Raw genomic sequence first — 24,075 nt, forward strand, 5'->3', positions numbered from 1 at the left:
ATACCTTCAAACTTTGATATTTTTGTGTCGCAGCATGTGTGCCAATCATTTTAATTTTTTACTCCAACCGTAACATGTAATTTCAAAAATTCATCACAAAAGCTTTCAGCTTTACTATTTAACTTAATTTTCCTTTTTCTAAATTCCATGCTAAATTTCTTAATTTCTAAATTTCTTTCTAAATTATCCTGAAATGAAATTGTATTCCTCCACAACCAATGCAGGTACCTTAAACGTCTTTGATTTCTGTTGCTCTGTAGAATTAAGCACACTCAGTTTTTTTTGCTTCTTTGAGTTCTGACACAATAGATGTTTTCGGGTGCCTTTTTTCTGCAACTATCAAACTGTAGATAATTGGATCTCAGCGGCCACTTGCAAACTTTGGAAATATATTTCATCGGGGCCATGTTTTGGATGACACGAAAACGTCTAGATTCAGAATGTAAAAGCGACATTTAAAAATGGCCAATTCTGTTGGATTTGTTGTGTCTTGAATTTGATCTGTCTTTCCTCTTTTCCTTTCTTTTTTCTAACGTTATAAGCCGGAAATCACATCACAGCCCGCAACACGCATTGCTACATGCTCTTGAGTTCCCAATGGACAAAATATATCAGAAGACAAGAGGAAAAATCGCCAAAGTCCAAGAACAGACCTGTGACGAAATATTTCCAGTACAATTTTAACGAAATTTAGGTCTTTTTTCGTAGAAACCAACGTTACAAGCCGAAAATCATATCTCGGCCCCCAACCCGCTTTTCACCGTGCTCTTTGGTTCCTAATTGACAAATCATATTAGGGTACAAGGAAAAAAAGCGCCAAAGTCCAAGAACAGACCTGTGTCGAAATATTTCCAGTAAAATTTTGACGGAAAATAGTTCCTTTTTCGTGGAAACCAGCGTTATAAGCCGAAAATCATATCCCGGCCTCCAACCCGCTTGCGACCGTGCGTTTGGGTTTCTAATTGACAAAACATATCAGAGTACAAAGAAAAAAATTGCCAAAGTCCAAGGACAGACCTGTGACGAAATATTTTCAGTACTATTTTGACGAAAAATAGGTCTTTTTTCGTGGAAACCAACGTTATAAGACGAAAATCATGAATAATCCATAGAAATTCAAACTAAAATCCTATAGTCAACTGAAAATAAATAAGGAACTTTTGAGAAAAAAGACGTGATATCAAACCATAAACTTCCCCTAGGAAAAAAAAGGTTGGGACAAGTACATTGATGGTCCCTCGTTTGCTGATAATTCCATCCATAAAAAAAAACTTAAAAAAATTTTTTTTTTAAATTGTAAAAAAAATTATTTTATAAAAAAAAATACAGAACAATTCGAAAAAAATTTCACAAATCTTGGAAAAACATTATATTAAAACAAAAACTAATCTGTATCTATTTTTCAAAGTGTCAAAAGAATCAAATAACAAGTAAAAAATAATAAACCGAAAAATCGCCCTTGAAATCATTTTGGAAACCGATGCCTCATTCTTCTTATTAGATTCGAACAGCTAAATCAACTGAAAAAAATTCTATCTAATTTACGTGCGGCATTAAAATTTATTATATTAATTCGAGGCCAAGTATTTTCTAATGAATTGAAAAAAGTTACCACTTGAATTACGTGCAGCAATAAAATTTATGATATCAATCGGTGGACAAGTATTTTATTAGTAACTCCAAATTTTGACATTATTAAATTCTTTTAAGAAGCTTTTAAATCCAAAAAAATCACATGAAAGCTAGTCATATGTTACTCTATGGTGGCAGAGACTTATAAGAAAATCAATTCTTCTCAGACTTTCAGGATCCTCTGGTATTATTCACAAAATTCGACGTCGATTGGATCGATACAAATTATGTTTACATATGTGTTAAAAGTACTTGTCCGGCCCATCACTTTCCGTTTAAATTGTTCATCCCAATAATAATCAGTGGTTGTCTAGAACTGATGGATCTCAAGTATCCATGCAGAGGGAATTGAGAGAATTATCTTCAAGTAATTTTTACGTAATTGCACTAATTTAATAAAAAAAGCAAAGAAATTGTTTCGCAATATACAAGGGATATTATTGTCCATTGATAAATGAAAATAATTGTACATAACATATATGTTCAAGTTTAAAAAATAACTCTCCAGTTTGTATTCAATGACGGCAATTTTTGTTTCTCACTTATTCTTCCAGAGAACGAATTCCATTCGGAATAAGAACTAACCTATACTATTATTAAGAACATTAAACTAATAATGAATCGCATTTCAATAAAAGTTTTACCGGATTCTGCCATCAATTCCATTTTTTCATGATAGATTTTTATTTAAATGAACAGTGATGGGCCGGACAAGTACTTTTAACACATATGTAAACATAATTTGTATCGATCCAATCGACGTCGAATTTTGTGAATAATACCAGAGGATCCTGAAAGTCTGAGAAGAATTGATTTTCTTATAAGTCTCTGCCACCATAGAGTAACATATGACTAGCTTTCATGTGATTTTTTTGGATTTAAAAGCTTCTTAAAAGAATTTAATAATGTCAAAATTTGGAGTTACTAATAAAATACTTGTCCACCGATTGATATCATAAATTTTATTGCTGCACGTAATTCAAGTGGTAACTTTTTTCAATTCATTAGAAAATACTTGGCCTCGAATTAATATAATAAATTTTAATGCCGCACGTAAATTAGATAGAATTTTTTTCAGTTGATTTAGCTGTTCGAATCTAATAAGAAGAATGAGGCATCGGTTTCCAAAATGATTTCAAGGGCGATTTTTCGGTTTATTATTTTTTACTTGTTATTTGATTCTTTTGACACTTTGAAAAATAGATACAGATTAGTTTTTGTTTTAATATAATGTTTTTCCAAGATTTGTGAAATTTTTTTCGAATTGTTCTGTATTTTTTTTTATAAAATAATTTTTTTTACAATTTAAAAAAAAAATTTTTTTAAGTTTTTTTTTATGGATGGATAATAACTTTACATGCCGAAAGTCGACAAATCTATTTCGCCACGAGCAACGCGAGCGAAATCGAATGTTATAAATAAATCATTATTGCCGTTATTAGAGTCGAGAAAACGAAAAGCCGAATCTCCTCATATTGTACGAAAAAAGAAAACTCCTAACATAAATTCAAATATTAACAGGAACGAGAATTCACCGAGAAATATGGAGAGAATAGACAGTGTGAACCTTGAGCAAGAGTGGGAGAGATTACGGCAAGAGAGAGAGAAGCTGGAAGAATGGCAAGCACGACTCTATGCTCAGACAGCCCGTAATCATCAACAGCCGAATAATCCGCCAGAGATAATAAGTGAAGGCCAAACAAATACCAGAAGTATTGCCGAGGATATTACAGCGATTATAAGTAACGTACAGAATACACATATTGATATAAAAACTCCGAAATTCAGTGATGAAATTGAAAAACATCCCGCAGAATTTATGGAAGAATTAGAAAAATTTTTGCGAACGAAAAACATTAAAGAAAATCGAAAGATGTCGATAGTAGAATATTCTCTCGAGGGCAAAGCGGGTTTATGGTATAATTTGAAGGAAAAGTTCCGGGATTTTGAAGATTTCAAAAAACAATTTTTAGACGAATTCTATTTGGTGCCAGTCCGCGTACGATTCAAAAAACGGTGGACAGAACGGAAATGCGATATCAATCGTGAATCGCTCCAAACATATTTTTACAGACAATCGGCGCAAGCACGATATTTTATCCCAAAATTATCTGATTTCGAAGTCAATTTTAACATAGTCCAACAATATCCAGCTTGGGTGAGAGAAACCCTTTCCACGGTAAATTTCACAGATACAGTAACAATAGCCCAAGCTCTCGCGAATCTTGACGCGGTTCGGGGGGAAAGAAACGGTCGTGATGCTAAACAAAATCAAAATAGCGTCCAACCGAGAAACCATGGACCCGGGATAAATCAATTAGAAATTCGCGAGTCGGAATACAACAATCACGGCAAACAACAAAACAGAAATAGTAATCGTCGCGAAAAACGAAATCAGACAAATAAATACGGGTACAATGGAAATTACCTCCGTGAAAATCTTTATCGCGATAGTATGACACAGAATTTCACCCTGCCTGACACGAGGTATCCTCCGCCACCACCAGTACAGTCTTATGCAAGAAATAATAATCATTCGCAGTGGGTTCATAACCAAAGCAATAATGATCATTTAAACTAGATAACGATGCGCTGTATTCCGTTCCGACAGCGTGTCAATCGGGATTCGATTTTGTAAATGATTTACTGGTAGGTGTTGAAGAAGGAGCGGAAGTAAAATCTTCGAGCGCGGGGAAGTCTTTCGTAAAAAGCCCGCACCTGAAGATCAAAATTGATCAATTAGAAATCGTAGCCTTACTCGATACCGGGAGTCAGGTTACGGCCATTTCCGAAAAATTATACAACCAATTGTCAGCGGTTAAAAGAATAGAAGAGTTTCCGGTGTCAAATGTATCGGTGTCAACCGCTATCGCGAAGAAAAGTACGATAGTAAAGCGGCAGATATACGTGCAAATTATTCTGGATAAAAGGGTAATTGGGTGCACGCTTCTCGTTATCCCATTTCTTTCGTCAGACGTGATATTAGGACATGACTGGATGTCCAGAAACGAGGTGATAATTGACTACAAAAATAATAAAATTGAGATTCGTGGGACTGAAGTGTCGCGCACATCAATGTTGTTTGAACGTGATTTGCAGGAAACGTTAATATGTTCTCGTGAGAATGAAAAAATACACGTATATGTTATTCGAATTAATGAATTACCAGTTGATAATGATATAAGTGTTCGTAGCGTTGACATTGACAAGAAAAAAATTATTAAAGTAGCTCCAGAAACAGAAAACAATGATACTCAGGAAAATAACAAAAAAAAATACCAAGTTGACGATAATGTGGAGAAATGTTCGGTCAGTGAGTTAAGTTATCAAGGGGAATCAAGTTCATCCACCTTCCATATAACGCGGTTGAAAGACTCGGAGAATGAAAAATTGTGCAATTTACTGTCAAATCATACGAAATTATTCTCGGATAAACCCGGATGCGCGATAGGATACGAACATAAGATCGCGATAACAACAAAAAAACCTAGAGTTAAACATAATTATCCGGTACCGTATCAGGTTAGAGAAGCCACCGCACAGGCAATAGACAAAATGTTGCAGAATGGAGTGATTGAGAGGGCGGTTAGTAATTTTTGTAATCCCCTGAGAATCGTGAAGAAGGAGGACGGATCTGTTAGAGTCTGCTTGGATGCACGACATTTGAATGAAATAATTGAGGACGACCATGAGTCTCCTCCGTTGATCAACGAAGTGCTCCAAAAATTTCATGGTGCTCGTTGGTTTTCAAAAATCGATTTGACTCATGGATACTGGCAAGTCCCTTTGCATAAAGAGTCACGGCCATACACGGCCTTTTTATTTGATTCGAATATGTTTCAATTCTGTCGCATACCATTCGGCCTTAAAACGGCCGGAAGCGGTTTCATTCGCAGTCTTAGTTTCGCTCTTAAGAGAGATTTTCAGGATAATATTTCAGTCTATATCGATGATATTCTAATAGGGACGCAAACGGTTGATGAGCATTTTTGCGTACTCGAACGACTCTTCGAGCGATTATCGAAGTATAACTTCACTCTCAAGCTATCTAAATGTTATTTCTTTCAAAATACAGTTCCGTTTCTCGGTTTCATGATATCGGAGCAGGGAATTGTTCCTGACCCTCATAAACTTGATACTATTATAAATTTTGCCGAGCCTCGAAACATTCGTCAATTACAACAATTCTTGGGCGTGTGTAATTACTACCGTCAATTCAACGTGAACCAGAGTGTATCGGTTGCACCGCTCAGAGAGTTGCTTCAAAAAAATCAGAATTGGAGGTGGACGGAGGTTCAAAAACGCGCGTTCAGGCAGTTAAAGGAAGACTTCCGCAACTGTATTTGCCTTAAACATATAATTCCGGGTCGCGATTATCGCGTTCAAACGGATGCGAGTAATTATGGGATCAGTGGAATTTTGTACCAGATCAACGACGCGGGAGAGCATAACGTAATTGGTGTAGTTTCTCGATGTTTGACTAAATGTGAGATTAACTACACTACTACGGAAAAAGAGCTTCTCGCTATTGTTTATTCGGTCACAAAATTTCGGGTGTATCTAATAGGAACACATTTCACGATCATAACCGACCATCAGGCCTTGACCTTTTTGCGATCTGCAGCGTTCGCAAATTCTCGGATTAGCCGCTGGGGCCTCTTGTTGCAACAGTATTCGTTTTCGGTGTCCTATTGTCGCGGTGCGGATAATGTGGTGGCTGATTTTTTTAGTAGGAACCCCGCTAAAGATTTTCACGAGGAAACTGTTGATCGAATAGTCATACCCTGGGGAAAAAAAGGTTGGGACAAGTCCATTGATGGTCCCTTGTTTGATGATATCGAAAAAAGATTCAGAACCAGGAAAAAAAATCTATAGAAATAATAAACGAAAGATTGAAAAGTTCAAAAAAATTCAACAATAAAAAACAATCGAAAAAAATTCTGTAAAGAAAAATAAAAATTTTCAAAAAAATTCATAAATATTGAACAAATTGAAAAATGTACTATCCAAGTTACATGCACTATAAAAATGTATGATATCAATTGGAGGACAAGTTTTTATTGATAATTTGGAATATTTATCGAACAAATCGGAAACTTTGATTGAAAAATTGACGTTTTATGCATAGGAGCCACTAATCATTCATGATAATTATTTTCAAGAAAAAAGTTCTTGAAAAACAAGTCATAACGGAAGTTACGTGTAGTACTAAAATGTATTATATCAATTCGAGGCCAAGTATTTATCAGTTATTCGAAATATTATCTCCGGCGACAAATGAGCGTTGAGAATCCTCGTCGGGCTCAGAACGTTTTATCAAAATTACTAAAAAATTAATGGAAATAAAAAATCGCAGAATCTTTCTTTCGAATAATAAGAAGGATGTCAAACCATTCCTTTTTAACCAGACCTTATAAAAATCGTTAAAAAATCACATGAGTCATTCGTTACTTCAACAAGGTACAGACTTTAAAGAATCGATTCCCCTCCGACTTTCAGGATCCTCTGGTATTATTCACAACATTCAACTTCGATTGGATCGGTACAAATTATGTTCAAATACGTCTTAAACGTACTTGTCCGGCCCATCACTTTTTATTCAAATTGCTCATTCGAAAAAAAATCAAAAACGAAGTTAATCCATGTGTTAATATTAAGGAACAGTAATTCCCGAGAAAAAAATTTTCCTTGAAATCGCTCTTGTCAAAATGAAACGAAAATGGAAGATGAAGTTGATTAATCTATTTATATTGTATGGAGTCATAATTCACAACAAAATCATTTTTCTCCAAATTCCAGGAATCCACGTGTCGTACTCGACTAGTGATATTTATCAAAATGTGTACGTGACTATCGAAAAAAAAACATTGCACGGCTGAATAGGTTCGAAAATTTCTTGTAATGTACCTGATTATTTTTCATTTCCATTGGTTCTTACCGAATGGTATGTGTTCCCTGAAGGAAATGAGAAGTGGATATTGCTATACGAACCTGAGAACAATCAAGTTCAAATTACTTGGATATATTATTTTTATTTCTATCCATTTTATTATATTTGGGATTATACAACAGCCCTGATTTGTTTTCGAATGAGCAATTTGAATAAAAAGTGATGGGCCGGACAAGTACGTTTAAGACGTATTTGAACATAATTTGTACCGATCCAATCGAAGTTGAATGTTGTGAATAATACCAGAGGATCCTGAAAGTCGGAGGGGAATCGATTCTTTAAAGTCTGTACCTTGTTGAAGTAACGAATGACTTTCATGTGATTTTTTAACGATTTTTATAAGGTCTGGTTAAAAAGGAATGGTTTGACATCCTTCTTATTATTCGAAAGAAAGATTCTGCGATTTTTTATTTCCATTAATTTTTTAGTAATTTTGATAAAACGTTCTGAGCCCGACGAGGATTCTCAACGCTCATTTGTCGCCGGAGATAATATTTCGAATAACTGATAAATACTTGGCCTCGAATTGATATAATACATTTTAGTACTACACGTAACTTCCGTTATGACTTGTTTTTCAAGAACTTTTTTCTTGAAAATAATTATCATGAATGATTAGTGGCTCCTATGCATAAAACGTCAATTTTTCAATCAAAGTTTCCGATTTGTTCGATAAATATTCCAAATTATCAATAAAAACTTGTCCTCCAATTGATATCATACATTTTTATAGTGCATGTAACTTGGATAGTACATTTTTCAATTTGTTCAATATTTATGAATTTTTTTGAAAATTTTTATTTTTCTTTACAGAATTTTTTTCGATTGTTTTTTATTGTTGAATTTTTTTGAACTTTTTTTTTTATAATATAATTTTGTTGACAATTTAAAAAGAAAATTTTTTTAAAGTTTTTTTTATGGATGGAATTATCAGCAAACAAGGGACCATCAATGTACTTGTCCCAACCTTTTTTTTCCTAGGGTATGGGTATGTGTATACCACACGTTGAGATTCAAGGTCGAAATTGATACAAACGTGTGAGCCGAGAGTAATCCATGTCTTGCACATTACAGTTTAAACTTCAATGTAATTAAGGAGGGTGGCTACCGACGATACAATGTTGCCATGCTAAACCATGTTAAATACATTAAAAATTTCAAAATGATAAGAATTTAATAAAATTTGGTGAACATATTCTTTAGGGCCAAATTTGACAGTACAAATTTTTTAAGATTTTTCTTCTGTACAGTTATCGAGTAATTGATCACTAAAGTTCAAGTGTATAAGCATAGCGTTTCCATATATATAGGTATACATTCCGAGCATAAGAAATCTGCTTTAATGCGTAATTACTCGATAACTAAGCAGAAGAAAATTTTGAAAAAAATGGTGTCTTCGCACTTGATGTTGAAGAACATTATCACCAAATTTGATCAATTTCTTATCAATTTGACGAACGTAGCCACCCTCCTTAATATGAAAAAAGGAAACTCACCTCGATTAAAAAGAATATGAGTTGAATAAATTAACACGCATTCAAGAGTTGTGTAACTGTATTTCCTTTTTCGTTTTCAATTCATATCGTCACGTATCGGTTGATGATCTTCATTTTTCTACATTTTTTTTCAAGAGAAGACATGGGTTGTTTTCTTTTTTAAAAAGTTCTCTTAGTAACCCAAAATCATCGATATCTTTATTTCTTTTTTATTACGTGTCAATTTTCAGTTTGAGAATGCGTTGGTCAAATACATTTAAAAACAGTAGGCAATGAGAATCTACATATTTGATTTATTATTCAACAACTATTTTGAACAAGTACAGTAGAGGAAAACGCAGAAAACAAACGCGAAGGAAAATTCCTTCCGAGAACATTTTTCAATTTCTGTGACATTTTTCGTGTTCTTACGGACGATAAAGTTAAATCGAATGCGAAGTTATCCTGTCGCAAACACATCCATTTCAAGAGGTCCGTGAGTGGTAGGCGTAGACAAGTCACAATCGGGCATAAGTTCTCCGCAGACACACTCGCACCGTGTGGGTGCTCCATACGTACACGGAGGGCATCTACGAGTGATCTTGCACTTTTTTCATTCCCGGGGGAGTGCTGAAATTTCAATTACAGCAAATACAAGTACCATTGCAATTGCAGCAAGTAAGGCTGAACTCACGCCATAAAATTTCGTGTTTTCCAGTAATTCGTCGAAACTTGGATAGATTTGATTTCAAACAAGACGTTCTGACTGTTTGATGATAGCTCGACTGACGCCTCACCTTTTTATACTAAACTTATAAGCCGAATAGTCAATGCCCTCGAAAAAATGAACGCGCAGTTTGACGACAAGTGTTAGACTTGACATAAATCGTTGTCATTAAGGATATTCAATAATTTGATCGATATCTGTTATGGATCTCCAATTTTGACATATACTCTCGCCCATTATACACCGCCAGAGTATGCCAGATGTATGAAGTCATGTGAAAAAATATCTACGCAGAGACTACGCGTGAATGAAGGCAAATAGACAAAAACCGAGTACTCTGCTATTCAGAGCAATTTCGAATTTTGAAATATCGTCCAACGTGGCGTTTTCGCTATTACTAAAAATGACGACCAAGGAATTAGCGACTGCATTACTCCCAATTATTTCCCAATTTATGGGGTAATGCGGGAATTTTCATAACAGCAAATACTACAACTATATTGCAATTGCAGCAAGAACAGCAAAATTCCCACCAGATGTTCGTTTTTTCCAGAAATTTTTCGAAACTCTGATAGATTTGATTCCAGCTAAGATGTTTTGAATATTTGACAACAGCTTCAAAAATGATTTGCCCTTTTATTCTAAATTCATCAGCAAATGAGTCAATTCTCGAGGAAAATTTACACAGTGTGAAATAAACGTGAAACCTTGAGTAAATCATCGTTAGTTTGGATCATCAAAGTTTGATTGATGGTCCATAAAAATAGGGGACGGTTTCGATCCATTGCACGACCGATTTCGAATAGAGTTCTTCGCAAAAAATACAGGAAACGTCTGGCAACGGAAGTTTAGCTACTTTCGCAGTCTTTTTCTTTTTGCCAACTAATTCGACCTGATATGACGGCCAGAATTCAAACGTAACCCTCAACAGTTCTCGAAATAAGCTTTGTTTTCAAACGAAAAACTTTTAACAAAATTCAAAATAAATTTTAAAAATGGGACAAACTGACACAAAAAAATGCTCCACTGAAGATTTCGACTAATTTTCTCGAATGTACGGTGAAATTGAATAAAATCTGAATTTTATGAAAAAAAAATTGGGCAAAGTGAACACAAAAATTTTCTTTTTAAAAAGAAAAGTTCACTTTGCTTCTTTTTTTTCAATAAATTCCAATTTCATTCAATTCTACCATATATTCAAGACAATTAGTCAGAATCGTCAGTAGAGCATTTTTTTCGAGGGAAAGTCCACTTTGCCCCATAATTTTTTTTTAGCAGGAAATTAAAAATAAGTGCGAAAAATCAATTTTTGAACACAACAATAGTTGACAGCACATATACAAACCGACGCTTATGGTAGTATTCACTTTGCCCCACGTTTCCCTGTATCTGCGATTACTGTCGTAAACGGCAATGAAAATATATGAATTTCAGTACAAATACTTTTTCACCTTGAAATTATATAAAAATGAGAATTAAAAAAAAATATATGTTGAAAAAACCATTTTTTTAAATGCAAAATCTAAAAAAATCAAGATGTTTTGGAAAAATATTTTTTTTGTTCATTTTCGGACAAATATGAAAGTTGAAAAAAAGTCAAAAAAATTTCCCTAATTTTTTGGGTATTCCGTTTTACCCTCGCCTACCCTAAATTCTATTTTGTCGCTCGACGTTCTGTCATGGAGCCATAATATCGGTATGGTTTGATCCATTACATACTATCAAAACATGTCAGATCTATAATATTAGGTGGATCATGTATATACGCAAAGAGACGTATCTAGTTGAGAAGGATATTTATAACGAACGGAAAATTATTCAGAATTATTCTAAACTTTAAATATATAGTATATAATAGAAATACACAGTTTGTTTTCGTAATGCTTTGTGTTTGTATTTTCTGTGGTTGTAATTTTTTGCGCCCAATTTTCCTTCTTTTGTAACTATTTTCGTTCGTAATCCGATTGGCAACTTCTGCATTTATTTGACAACGTCTTCTTTCTTAAATTAAAAGTCTTACAAGCATTGATTTCTATGATTTTACAGATGACTGCCCAAAGCGCTTAAATGTTTTTTTACAGCATTCATGCTGTTTTTCAGGTTTCAAAAGCTACGGCAGTAAATGGCCGTTACATATTTAAAAAATCAAAAGAGCCAATGCGAGCCCGGTCGCAATCTTCCGCTGTCAAATATAATGAAATAGCTATTTGCATTACAAAGTGTCGAAGGCGACATGGCTATGAAGGATAAACTGGATATTTTATTGACGACAGCAATTCGTCTATTCCACTAGCTGCAAAATTAAATTCGAATAAAATCGAAAATACCATTGATTTATCAATAAAAACACTCCCTTTCGCGTTTTATCGAACTTTTTCAATTTAAAAGAATTTTTACTGCATCATGTTTCTCTTCGTTATCGAAACACGAAGATGGAAGCGTCCAGTGAATTACAGGAATTCAGTTTTCCGTATCATTATACATTCGTGGAAATAACCAAAAACACTAAAAGTTTTTAAAGCGCAACAGGTTTAATCAGTATCTCTTCAAATAATTATTTAATCAACTATGATATAAAGATCTCGTTTTAACATTGGGATGTAATAGAAGTAATTGCTGAGGAAGATCATTCGAATCTGAATAATGAAACGAAATATTCTTTCCCCTTTTGATTTAAATGTTCCGCGTTGTGCGGGCTATGAGTTTGGGGGATATTTCTAAGTGTGGATCCGGCTCGGGTCGTTGACAGATCCTGATGTTTAGGTTTCGTGGACAGGTAGGTAGTCGGGGAGGACGGGGTACGGGACGTCGCCTCAGCTCTTCGCTGTCGCTGTGTTTATTTACACCGGTGGACAGGCGTTTTGCTTCATCATCGGCCGAGGATGGATGTGGGGCAATCAGTGTGGGAATTTCTATTTATAACCTGGGAATTCCCTTATTATTATGCGATAGTCCGACGCAATGCGGAGAGACACAAAACAAGGAGAATTTATTTTGAGTTATTCGTCGAGAGATAGTCGGGCGTTACAATAAATTATTCCAATACAAACTTTGTGATGTAGATCAGTCCTATTCCCCCATTTATTAGGAAATAGCACAAAAGACAAAAAACGCGTTCATTTCTTCATTTTATATCAAAAGCTAGAAATGTGAACCGACTTTGTCAATCTTGAAGAAACTAAATCATACACTGAATCTACCTTTGAACATCGCGAGCCTTGCCATTTACTCGAAAATTCTCAAAACACACAGACTGCAAAAAAATAAACAAAAAACGGAAGAACGATAATGCACATGTCTATCATCAATTTAACACTGAAGTTTTGAACAGAAAATCATTGCATTTTTCATACCCGAGAAGAAAAAGTCGAGGAGAAATGGAGGCTTAGAAAAAAGTAATTCTCACATGAACCTGCGACAAAGCCCATTTGAATCCCTCATCCGATCATCTGGACACGGTCCCAAAATCATCGCCACGGTCGGTGGGGGGGAGGGGGGCCTCGTACCAGGACGATAAGTAGATGTAACTGCAGGTAGAGTAGGTTTACACGAGCTGCCAATGACCACGAAAACCATCATGGATACGAGACCGTAAAAAACGACGTTCCAGCTCAACAGTTTCATCTTTACTGATGAAATTTTTGGCAAGTATCTTTGCTGTAGAGAGTTAACGATGATAATATAATACTAGCAAACCGGTTCGTCTTCTTCTGTTAGAATGTTTCGGCTCATTTACAATCGTCTGGATCTCATACGAAAAATGTGCTAAATCATATTTACAATATAAGTTATTTTGCAATTATCCATATGAATGGAATTCATAAAATCCAAATGTCAGAAAAATGACATTGCAAGCCTTGCTGCACTCTTATGCCGAATACGCCGGTTTTCGGGCTTCATAGGTATGCTCAAATCCTCTGGACTATGCATGAATTTTTACGATGCATTGAACCCCAGCTCGATTGAAAGCGATACTTAGCGGAATCAATTCGACAATTCATGAAGTTTCACCGGGAATCGATAATTTCTGTTGTTCACTGTTGCCAAAGTGCCCTGCGGTGGATGAGCGAGCCCTTGGGAAAAGTCCTCAAAAAAACCTTGATCGAAACGGGCAAGCGAAACCCAAATAAAGTCCCACATGGAACTTTTTCTTTATGCTTGATTTGAATTGACAATTTAACGTCAAAAAACCCTAAATCGGGATTCGTAATTAAGAATATTTACTTTTTAAGAGTGAAGTAACAAAGGAGCATATTATTTCTATTAACCGATCAGAGTCTGAGGGATATCAAAACAAAAATGAGCGTGATTATGCATCCGGTGCAAGAGATGTCGTAGGTGGTCTCTTTTAGAGTAAAGCATTCTGCTGGATGGCATTACAAAAGAAATAAAACCGTTACTGTACGAAAATTGTGGACGTTTTCATTACGAAAAAATTAATGCTATTGCAATTGCAGACCGAAAAGCAAATCTTCCACCAGAGATCTTTATACTCTTTGAAAATTCGTTGAAACTTCGCTTGATTCCGAAGTTGCGTGCCCGAAGTGCCAACGAGTACGAAAACCATTATGGAGACGAGGCCATAAAAAACTACGTTCCAGTACGATATCTTCATTTTTACTGATGAGATTTTCGTGAATAAAAGACAGAGCTAACGGTTATAAGAGTTGGAACCGGTTTTTTTTTCTTCTCCTTCAAAATATTTCGGCATCTTCGTAAGAGTCTTCAATCGTACGAGAACGCACTAAACCATACGGCTGCAATGTCAATTATTCTTCGGTCATTCTATAAATGAATAGATAACTCATGCAAATCAAATCGAAAAAAATGATATCGCAAGTTCCGCTGTAGTCTTCTGTCGAATATGTCGACTTTTGGGCTTTATATGGATACTGAATTTGACTAAACTGCGCATAAATTTTACGACGCATTGAAACTCACCTCAATTAGCAGTTGGATTAGCAAGTCCTTAGGAAAAGTATCCGAAAAAACCTTACTTGAAAGCAAGAATCAAGTGAGCGAACGAGACTCAAAAAAAATCTCAAATAGGACCTTTCCCCTAGGCTTTTTTTGTATTAAATTTAAGTGTATGAACTGTGTAAAATTTGAAGAAGTATAATAAATTTTTTATACGACGCAACCACGTCTTTCTCGTTTTTTCGAAAAAACGTTTTTAACGTTAAGAGTGCTAGTATATTGTGTACCAAAGACAATATACTATTTTGTTTTTCATAAATGCCCCCCTCCTTCAAAAAATATATATACTAAGTTTGAAGTGAACCTTTGACGTTAAGTATTCATAGAGAGCATAAAAAACCGATGCACAAAAACTGTCCTGGAGGTCAGAGTAATGGTGCCAGTGGCAAAAAGTGCACTTGGTACACTTGATTTGGAACATGAAGATCAACAAAAATAAAAAACAATCGAAAAAATTCTGTAAAGAAAAATAAAAAATTTTCAAAAAAAAATCATAAATATTGAACAAATTGAAAAATGTACTATCCAAGTTACATGCAGTATAAAAATGTATGATATCAATTGGAGGCCAAGTTTTTATTGATAATTTGGAATATTTATCGAAAAAATTGGAAACTGTAATGAAATTCATGATAATTATTTTCACGAAAAAAGTTAATGAAAAAAAAGACATAACGGAAGTTACGTGCAGTACTAAAATGTATTATATCAATTCGAGGTCAAGTATTCATCAGTTATTCGAAACATAATCTCCGGCGACAAATGAGCGTTGAGAATCCTTGTCGGGCTCACAACGTTTTATCAAAATTACTAAAAAATTAATGGAAATAAAATCATTAAAAATTCACATGAAAGTCATTCGTTACTTCATCAAGGTATACACTTTAAAGAATCGATTCCCCTCCGACTTTCAGGATCCCCTGGTATTATTCACAACATTCAACTTCGATTGGATCGGTACAAATTATGTTCAAATACGTCTTAAACGTACTTGTCCGGCCCATCACTTTTTATTCAAATTGCTCATTCGAAAACAAATCAAAAACGAAGTTAATGCATGTGTTAATATTAAGGAACAGTAATTCCCGAGAAAATAATTTTCCTTCGAATCGCTCTTGTCAAAATGAAACAAAAATGAAAGATGAAGTTGATTAATCTATTTATATTATATGGAGTCATAATTCACAACAAAATCATTTTTCTACAAATTCCAGGAATCCACGTGTCGTACTCGACTAGTGATATTTATCAAAATGTGTACGTGACTATAGAAAAAAAAACATTGCATGGCTGAGTAGGTTCGAAAATTTCTAGTAATGCGCCTGATTATTTCTCATTTTCATTGGTTCTTACCGAATGGTATGTGTTCACTGAAGAAATTGAGAAGTGGATATTGCTATACGAACTTGCGAACAATCAAGTTCAAATTACTTGGAGATATTATTTTTATTTTTATCCATTTTATTATATTTGTCATTATAGAAGAGCCCTGATTTGTTGTCGAATGAGCAATTTGAATAAAAAGTGATGGGCCGGACAAGTACGTTTAAGACGTATTTGAACATAATTTGTACCGATCCAATCGAAGTTGAATGTTGTGAATAATACCAGGGGATCCTGAAAGTCGGAGGGGAATCGATTCTTTAAAGTGTATACCTTGATGAAGTAACGAATGACTTTCATGTGAATTTTTAATGATTTTATTTCCATTAATTTTTTAGTAATTTTGATAAAACGTTGTGAGCCCGACAAGGATTCTCAACGCTCATTTGTCGCCGGAGATTATATTTCGAATAACTGATAAATACTTGACCTCGAATTGATATAATACATTTTAGTACTGCACGTAACTTCCGTTATGACTTTTTTTCATTAACTTTTTTCGTGAAAATAATTATCATGAATTTCATTACAGTTTCCAATTTTTTCGATAAATATTCCAAATTATCAATAAAAACTTGGCCTCCAATTGATATCATACATTTTTATACTGCATGTAACTTGGATAGTACATTTTTCAATTTGTTCAATATTTATGATTTTTTTTTGAAAATTTTTTATTTTTCTTTACAGAATTTTTTCGATTGTTTTTTATTTTTGTTGAGTTTTTTTGAACTTTTCAATTTTTCGTTTATTATTTTTATAGAATTTTTTTCCTGGTTCTAAATCTTTTTTCTATGTCATCCAGAAACAAGAGACCATCAATGTACTTGTCCCAACCTTTTTTTCCCTAGGGGAAGTTTATGGTTTGATATCACGCCTTTTTTCTCAAATGTTCCTCATTTATGTTATGACGGTTATAGGATTTTAGTATAAATTTCTATGAATTATTTGCTTAGTACATTTTTATAGATTCCATTCTCATACGAACATTTTTTATGGGATAATCTTTTGCATGAAATTAGCAGCAAATAAGGGACCGTCAATGTACTTTTCCCAATCTTATTTTCCCTGGGTATGATGTTCGGCTTATAAAGTTGGTTTCCACCATAAAAGACCAATTTTTCGTAAAAATTGTAGTGAAAATATTTCGTCACAAGTCTGCTCTTGAACTTTGGCGATTTTTTTCCTTATACTCTAATATGTTATGCCTATTAGGAACTCAACAGCATGGAGGAATCCGGGATGAGGCCCGCAAAATGAATTTCGGTTTATAATGTTTGTTTCCACGTAAAAGACCAATTTTTCTTCAAAATTGTACTGAAAATATTTCGGCACTGGTTTGGTCTTGGACTTTGGTGATTTTTCTCCTTGTCTTTTAATATGTTTTGTCTATTGGGAATCCAAGAGCATGGAGAAATGCGTGTTGTGGGCCATAATATGATTTTCGGCTTATAACGTTGGTTTCCACGAAATAAGATCTATTTTTCGTTAAAATTGTACTGGAAATATTTCGTCACAGGTCTGTCTTTGGACTTTGGCGATTTTTTTCCTTGTACTCTAATATGTTTCGTCTATTTGGAACCCAAGAGCATGGGGAAAAGTGTGTTGCGGGCCGAGATATGATTTTCGGCCTATAACGTTGGTTTCCACGAAAAACAACAAACTTCTCGTCAACATTGTACAGTAAACATTCCGTCACAGGTCTGTCCATGGAGTTGGGCTATTTTTTTTCTTCTACTCTAATTTGCTATGCTTATTGGGAACCCAAGAGAATGGTAGAAAGCGGGTTGGGGGCCGAGATATGATTTTCGGCTAATAACGTTGGTTTCCACGAAAAAGGACCTATTTTTCGTCAAAATTGTACTGGAAATATTTCGGCACTGGTTTCTTCTTCCACGTTGGTGATTTTCCCCCTTATCTTCTAATATGTTTTGTGTAATAGGAACCCAAGAGAGTGAAGAAATGCGTCTCGTGGGCTGTAATATGATTTTCGGCTTATAACGTTGGTTTCCGCGACAAAAGATCTATTTTTCGTCAAAATTGTACTGAAAATATTTCGTCACCTGTCTGTCCTTGGCCTTTGGCGATTTTTTCCAAGTCTTCATACCAAGAAAGAACTGATGTAAAGATTTCCTTAATAGAACAGATTTTATTTATCCCTTTTCTTCAAAATTCAAATGAAAGATAGATCAAATTCAAGACACGAAAAATCCAACAGATTTGCCCACTTTAAATGTCGCTTTTGCATTCTGAATCTAGAGATTTCATTTCATCCAAAACGTGCCCTCAATCAAATATATTTCCAAAGTTTGCAAGCGGCCGCTGAGGTTCAATTATCCACAGTTTGATAGTTGCTGAAAAAAAGTACCCGTAAACTTCTACCATTTATTATGCCAGAACTCAAAGCAGCAAAAAAAACTAAGCGAACTTAATTCAACAAAGCAACAGAATTCAAAGACGTTTAAGGTGCCTGCATTGGTTTTGGAGAAAAACCATTTCAGGACAATTCAGAAATTAATTTAAAAATTAGAAAACTCACAATGGAGTAGAAAAAGGAAAATTGAAGTATCTAGAAATGCGGAAGACTTTTGTGATGAATTTTCTAGATTACATGATACGGTTGGAGGAAATGATTTGAATGATTGGCACACATGCTGCAACACAGAAATATCAAAGTTTGGAAGTATTTGCTGTATATCAGTCATACAAACTTCAATACTATTTGAAAAGGAACACTTAAAAACTTGCCGAACCAAGTTCCATTACATATTACCATAATCAAAGATAAGGGGTGATCCGTCGCATATATATTTATCCACAGAAATTTCAGAGTTCGCCGGTATCTGCTGCGGTTCAATGTATCTGCGCAATGAGCTTCGAAGACAGCAATTTCAAATCTATCCATAAATGAGCAACTGAAGACTTTTATAATCAATTTTTTTCTTCATATAGATGTTACAGTTAGAGTCAAAATGTAAAATGAATGGCACAGTATTTAAATTGTATAGTTTACAGATTTTTGCAGTATTTTAATGATCCGAATCTACAGCATTATAATGAAAAGTTGTCAAAAGTCATGATGTTACATTAAAATGACATAGCGCACATTGCATTCAGCAATTCAGTAAGTTTCTGGGGATGTTGGTAGGCATCATATTTGATCGCATCCAAAACTGAGCAACAGTAGACTTATCGGAATGAATTTTTTTTATAATAATTCCATATTTGTAGTTTGCAAAGTGGAAATACTCAACATACATGTCATTCTATAAGTTTTGTTATCAAAATTTGTGTTTGCATACCGCATTCCTAAGATACGACTTTTCATATCATTAGCAAAAAAAGCATCCAAAGGCTTTCTGGAAAAGTTTCCAAATTTATCACTCGACAGACCTAATAGGAAAAGAATAACTACACACTATACCAAGACCAGATTTTTTTTTGAAAATCTGATTTACAAAATGTGCAATTCAAGATCATGGTTAGAAACCTCTCGAATCATGTTACCACAATCATCATGAAGGAGTAGAAAATCATAGAACACATATTAGGGAACGAATTAATAATATGAATCGATCCGCTGCAAACTGAGCGGGTGAAAACAAGGATCGGAGAGGGCAGAGCCAAACTGAATATCAAGCAAAATATGGGGATGTTTAAAAATAATGACGACACAAGAAATAAATTAGAAAATATTTATTCAATTAAAGTTTCTAATATCATTCTAACAGTTGCGTGTATTTTTGTTCTATTTATTCGTATATATAACCTATGTACACATGATATATAACCACGCCACTGACAATTTATTCGCACTGGACAATATTTCTCGTACTCTGGTTTAATTGAAGGATTATTTCAGTTAACACTTATTTCCAATCGAACGAAATAATGAAATCTTGAAAAGTTTCGTTGACATATATGCATCGCGCATTTTTTATATTCTTTTTCACACACACATCACAGACTACATTTACGCGGCCGCTTTGATACCGGTTTAATATATCACAAATAACAAAATAAATAGTAATATGCACTTCTTTAGATGACGAAAATTATTTTTTTATTGATCCCGCACGCACTTCGCAATGTCGAAACTCTGTTCATACGATCAAAAACTGACACATGGTTTGTACATATATATATGTATATCGGTCGAATTTATGACTGCTGTTACCAGCTGTGCTGCGCCGTGTGCTACGTTCTGAAGTTGACGTCAGATTTCCAATCATCAACAACTAATTTCAACAACCAATCACAACGTCTAAAAATGGATGTCGTCAGATCCAACGAATCAGAAACTCGAGAGCATCAAAGTGCCTTTGATGGTGTTTATAAATACAGACGCATAAATTCTTGAATGTGTTGGTAACTTTTGCATAATCTTGAGCCCGTGCAAAGTTTTTTCTCAGCAATTACAACACCGATCATGCTGATTTAGGGCGGAATCGAAAGAGAATTACTCAATTGGCTTAAACTTCAATTTTCAAGTTGCTAAATGGCTCCTGAGCTTCGTAATTCAATAAAATCACATGCCAATTTTACCCCCACCACGGCCAATCGTTTTATTCAGAGAAAGTATAGTCTCGGCGAGAGTCTCGGGCCAGCAGACGACAGGGCTGTCAATGTACTTGTCCCGAGACTCTACCGAGTCTCTTGATCTTCGCTTCATCAATATTTTTTGCCCTTTAAATGTGTTGAAGATGTATCGCTCGTAACTATGGCCATGCTAGAGTACGATACGAATCTCGCTCGCGATTTGAAGAATTTGAGCTTTTTACATTCTCAAGATGAAAAAACTAAAAAACTTATTGATGAATGCCAGATGAATGACGAGAACGCTCGCTTTCTCGTTCATGAGCAAATTTTGTTTCATCGTGGAAACCGATTCGGCGGTTGGACCGCAGTCATACCAAAACGATTGCAGCGTTTATTGGTTGAGCAAATTCACGAAAAATTAGGCCATCCAGGGGTGTTTAAAACACTCGAATATCTTAGACAATTTTATTTTTGGAAGAATATGCGCTCACAAGTTAAGAAATATGTGCTCGAATGTGACCTGTGTCAACGAGTCAAATATTTGTCTGTGTCCATGGAAGGGGCATACAACTACGTTGCTTCTGACGGGGTGAACGATTTAATCACCGTAGATTTCTATGGCCCCCTTCCTATGGCTCGCGGAGGAATACAATACTTTTTTGTGATGCTCGATGTTTTTTCTAAATACGTGAGCCTCTATCCCATTAAAAAGGCGAACGTCAATACGTGTTTGAAAAAGATTTTTGAGTCGTTTTGTCCCAAGTTTGGCAAACCGAAACGAATTTTGTCGGATCATGGTACTCAGTTTACATCGGGAGCGTGGAAAGAGAAATTAGAGGCTGCCGGAATTAAAGTGTTGTTTAGTTCCATTCGTCACCCGCAATCTAACCCCACTGAACGTGTTATGCGAGAGCTGGGTCGGCTATTCCGGACTTTATGCGCCGATAAACATACCAAATGGGTAATATTTTTATCGAAGATAGAGGAAATGCTTAATGTCACGGTTCATCAAAGTACGGGATTCGCACCGTGCGAATTGCAGTCTGGCGAATCTGCTCGAGATAAAATACAGAAACTTATAAATTTTCCAAATTCCGTCGGAGTGACCCACGAATATATGTTGACGTTGGCCCGAGAGAATATGCGTAAAAATTTTGAACAACGAAAGAAGCAACAACGATCTGTCTCGAAAATAGTTTTGGCACTGGGGGATTTAGTTTTATTGCGTGTGCGTCATCTTTCGAATGCTCTCAATCGCGTGACTAAAAAGTTCTTCCATTTATTTGAAGGGCCCTACAAAATTTTGAAATGTGTCGGACCAAATGCTTTTGTCCTTTGCGAGGTACATGACGACACTCGAGAGATTGGTACCTATAATCGCTGGAATTTGAGAAAATATTATGCTAAAACGGATAATTAAAATTGTTGGTGATGATGGGCTTTCTTTGCCGTCAAATCTCAATGTTAAATAGAGAGAACATACGATGTGAAAAAAGCGAATGAATAAGCTCTGTAAAAGTAGAGAAATTGTTGGAATGTTAGTTGTAAGGACGACGTATCCTGGGGGTGCCCTGGATAATGAAGTGTAATGACTCCATCTCTTTCCTTTAAAACGAACAGGAATTTGATTTTGTGAGTTTATATCCCTTCTTTTATGACGTTGTAATGTATTGACGAAGCCTAGGTTGAATAATAATTATAAGAGATGTTGGCATGATGCCTCTGTATGCGTGACGTCTGAGAGACTTGTGTGAATGTGAGTGTAAATACATAAACTATGAATTAATGTACAGGGCCTCGTACGAATCCGATACCTCTGTCACGCGTCGCTGAATGTCTACGAATCGCTATCGTGTCCGGTTCAGCATCATCGCTCATGGAACTTTCCGAGCTCTACCATTCGAGGAGGTGTCCCCGTCGATTGGTATTTCATCGCTATCCTAAGGACTAAAGAAGGAGAGCAACGGGCCATCTCTACCTCGAGGTTTACAGCTCTCGCTTTTTGGTCTGTCCCATGAGTGGTCAATCCATCCTGCGGGACTCTTCGGTTACCAACGCGGATCTCTTCCGTGAACTATCCACCGTCATTTCTGGCTTTCCTCGATTTTATGCATCTTCCTCGTTTATTAGAGGAGTCACATAAAAGGGGGGGCGTTGTAACCTTCCTTTTGCGCTTTAAAATTTTCGCGCTGTTCACGGAGCATCGATCCGGGGATCGAGCCACCTGGTCTCGAATCTTCGCCCTCCCCACTTATCGTGGTTCTGCGAGAGATCGTCCGAAAAGCGGTGAGCCTCGCTCTCTTGCTCCGGGACCGTCGAACGGGAAGCCTCGTGGCGAAGGAAGGATTGTTGGATCAATTAATTATCTGGATTCACTATCAATTGGGTGCGGCCGCCCCGATTTCCAGAAATATCATCCCGAAGGCATTTTCCATTGTTTTACTACTGCCCGCCAGCATTTCCCCAGTTCCCGGAGTATAGAGCCAACGAGGGATCAAACGAGTACTAGATAAGTTTACGAATCTCATTTCTTTTTTTTCTCCGAATATCATCGTCGTCGCTCGTCGTGTTCACGGTGACCGTCTCAGGCCTTTTATATGAGTGAATGTGTATGTGTGTGTATGAGTTGGAGCGCGTAATGTGTGCGGGAGAAATGTTGTGCTCGAAAAATTATAACTGTTGAACCATTTATATTTGTTACCAATCTCGGAGTTCGGCTCCACAATTTTCAATCCTAATAAATTCTTTGTACTCCGGAAACATCAAAATTAACCTGGTTTGAGTGTATCATTTTTGAATAATTAATCTGTGTACCATGGAAAAATTTTGATGTTACAACGTTTCCGAACGTTCATAAACATTAAGAACGGTGATCACCAATTTTCACGTTTATGAACGTTCGGAAACGACATCACTCGATTGTAAGGTATGATCTCGAATCGCACGTCGGAAAGCTGTTCTGTTCGAAATGTCAGTGAATGTTGTTAAATTGTATCGATTTACACAAAAGTGTATCGGTGATCACCAATTTTCACGTTTATGAACGTTCGGAAACGACAACACTCGATTGTAAGCTGTGATCGCGATTCGCACATCGGAAAGCGATTCAGAACGAAATGTCAGTGAATCTGGTTAATTTGTGTCGATTCACACAAAAGTGTATCGGTGATCTCCAATTTTCATGTTTATGAACGTTCGGAAACAACAACACTCGATTGTAAGCTGTAATCGCGATTCGCACATCGGAAAGCGATTCAGAACGAAATGTCAGTGAATCTGGTTAATTTGTGTCGATTCACACAAAAGTGTATCGGTGATCACCAATTTTCATGTTCCTGAACGTTCGGAAACGACATCACTCGATTGTAAGGTATGATCTCGAATCGCACGTC

At 35.6% G+C, this 24,075-nt stretch overlaps 1 protein-coding gene and 1 long non-coding RNA gene across 3 annotated transcripts; one reads left to right on the forward strand and one right to left on the reverse strand.

The window, feature by feature from the left end:
• Positions 1-3,006: 3,006 nt before the first annotated feature.
• LOC122418252 (uncharacterized) lies at positions 3,007-23,443 on the forward strand. 2 transcript variants are annotated; one of them, XM_043432380.1, is made up of 2 exons: positions 3,007-3,379; positions 22,477-23,443. In XM_043432380.1, the coding sequence occupies exons 1-2, from the start codon at positions 3,176-3,178 to the stop codon at positions 22,699-22,701; spliced, it is 429 nt and encodes a 142-aa protein (XP_043288315.1). In that variant the 5' UTR covers positions 3,007-3,175; the 3' UTR covers positions 22,702-23,443. The 2 variants fall into 2 exon arrangements, with proteins under 2 accessions (XP_043288315.1, XP_043288316.1); XM_043432381.1 differs by having other exon boundaries at positions 3,007-3,374.
• On the reverse strand, positions 9,352-13,427 carry LOC122418254 (uncharacterized). Its single transcript, XR_006262477.1, has 2 exons — positions 13,191-13,427; positions 9,352-9,687 (listed from the first exon to the last, which is right to left on the reverse strand). It is a non-coding gene; the product is annotated as an uncharacterized lncRNA (long non-coding RNA).
• Positions 23,444-24,075: the final 632 nt, after the last annotated feature.

Source organism: Venturia canescens, chromosome 11 (assembly GCF_019457755.1).
Source record: "Venturia canescens isolate UGA chromosome 11, ASM1945775v1, whole genome shotgun sequence".
Lineage (NCBI taxonomy): Eukaryota > Metazoa > Arthropoda > Insecta > Hymenoptera > Ichneumonidae > Venturia > Venturia canescens.

What these genes read in the sequence shown, in the direction of transcription:
- LOC122418252 (XM_043432380.1), top strand. Translation starts at nt 3,176, where the DNA reads ATGGAGAGAATAGACAGTGTGAACCTTGAGCAAGAGTGGGAGAGATTA. An exon ending in TTACAGCGATTATAAGTAAC is followed by an intron (nt 3,380 to 22,476) that starts GTACAGAATACA and finishes ATTAATGTACAG; the next exon opens with GGCCTCGTACGAATCCGATA.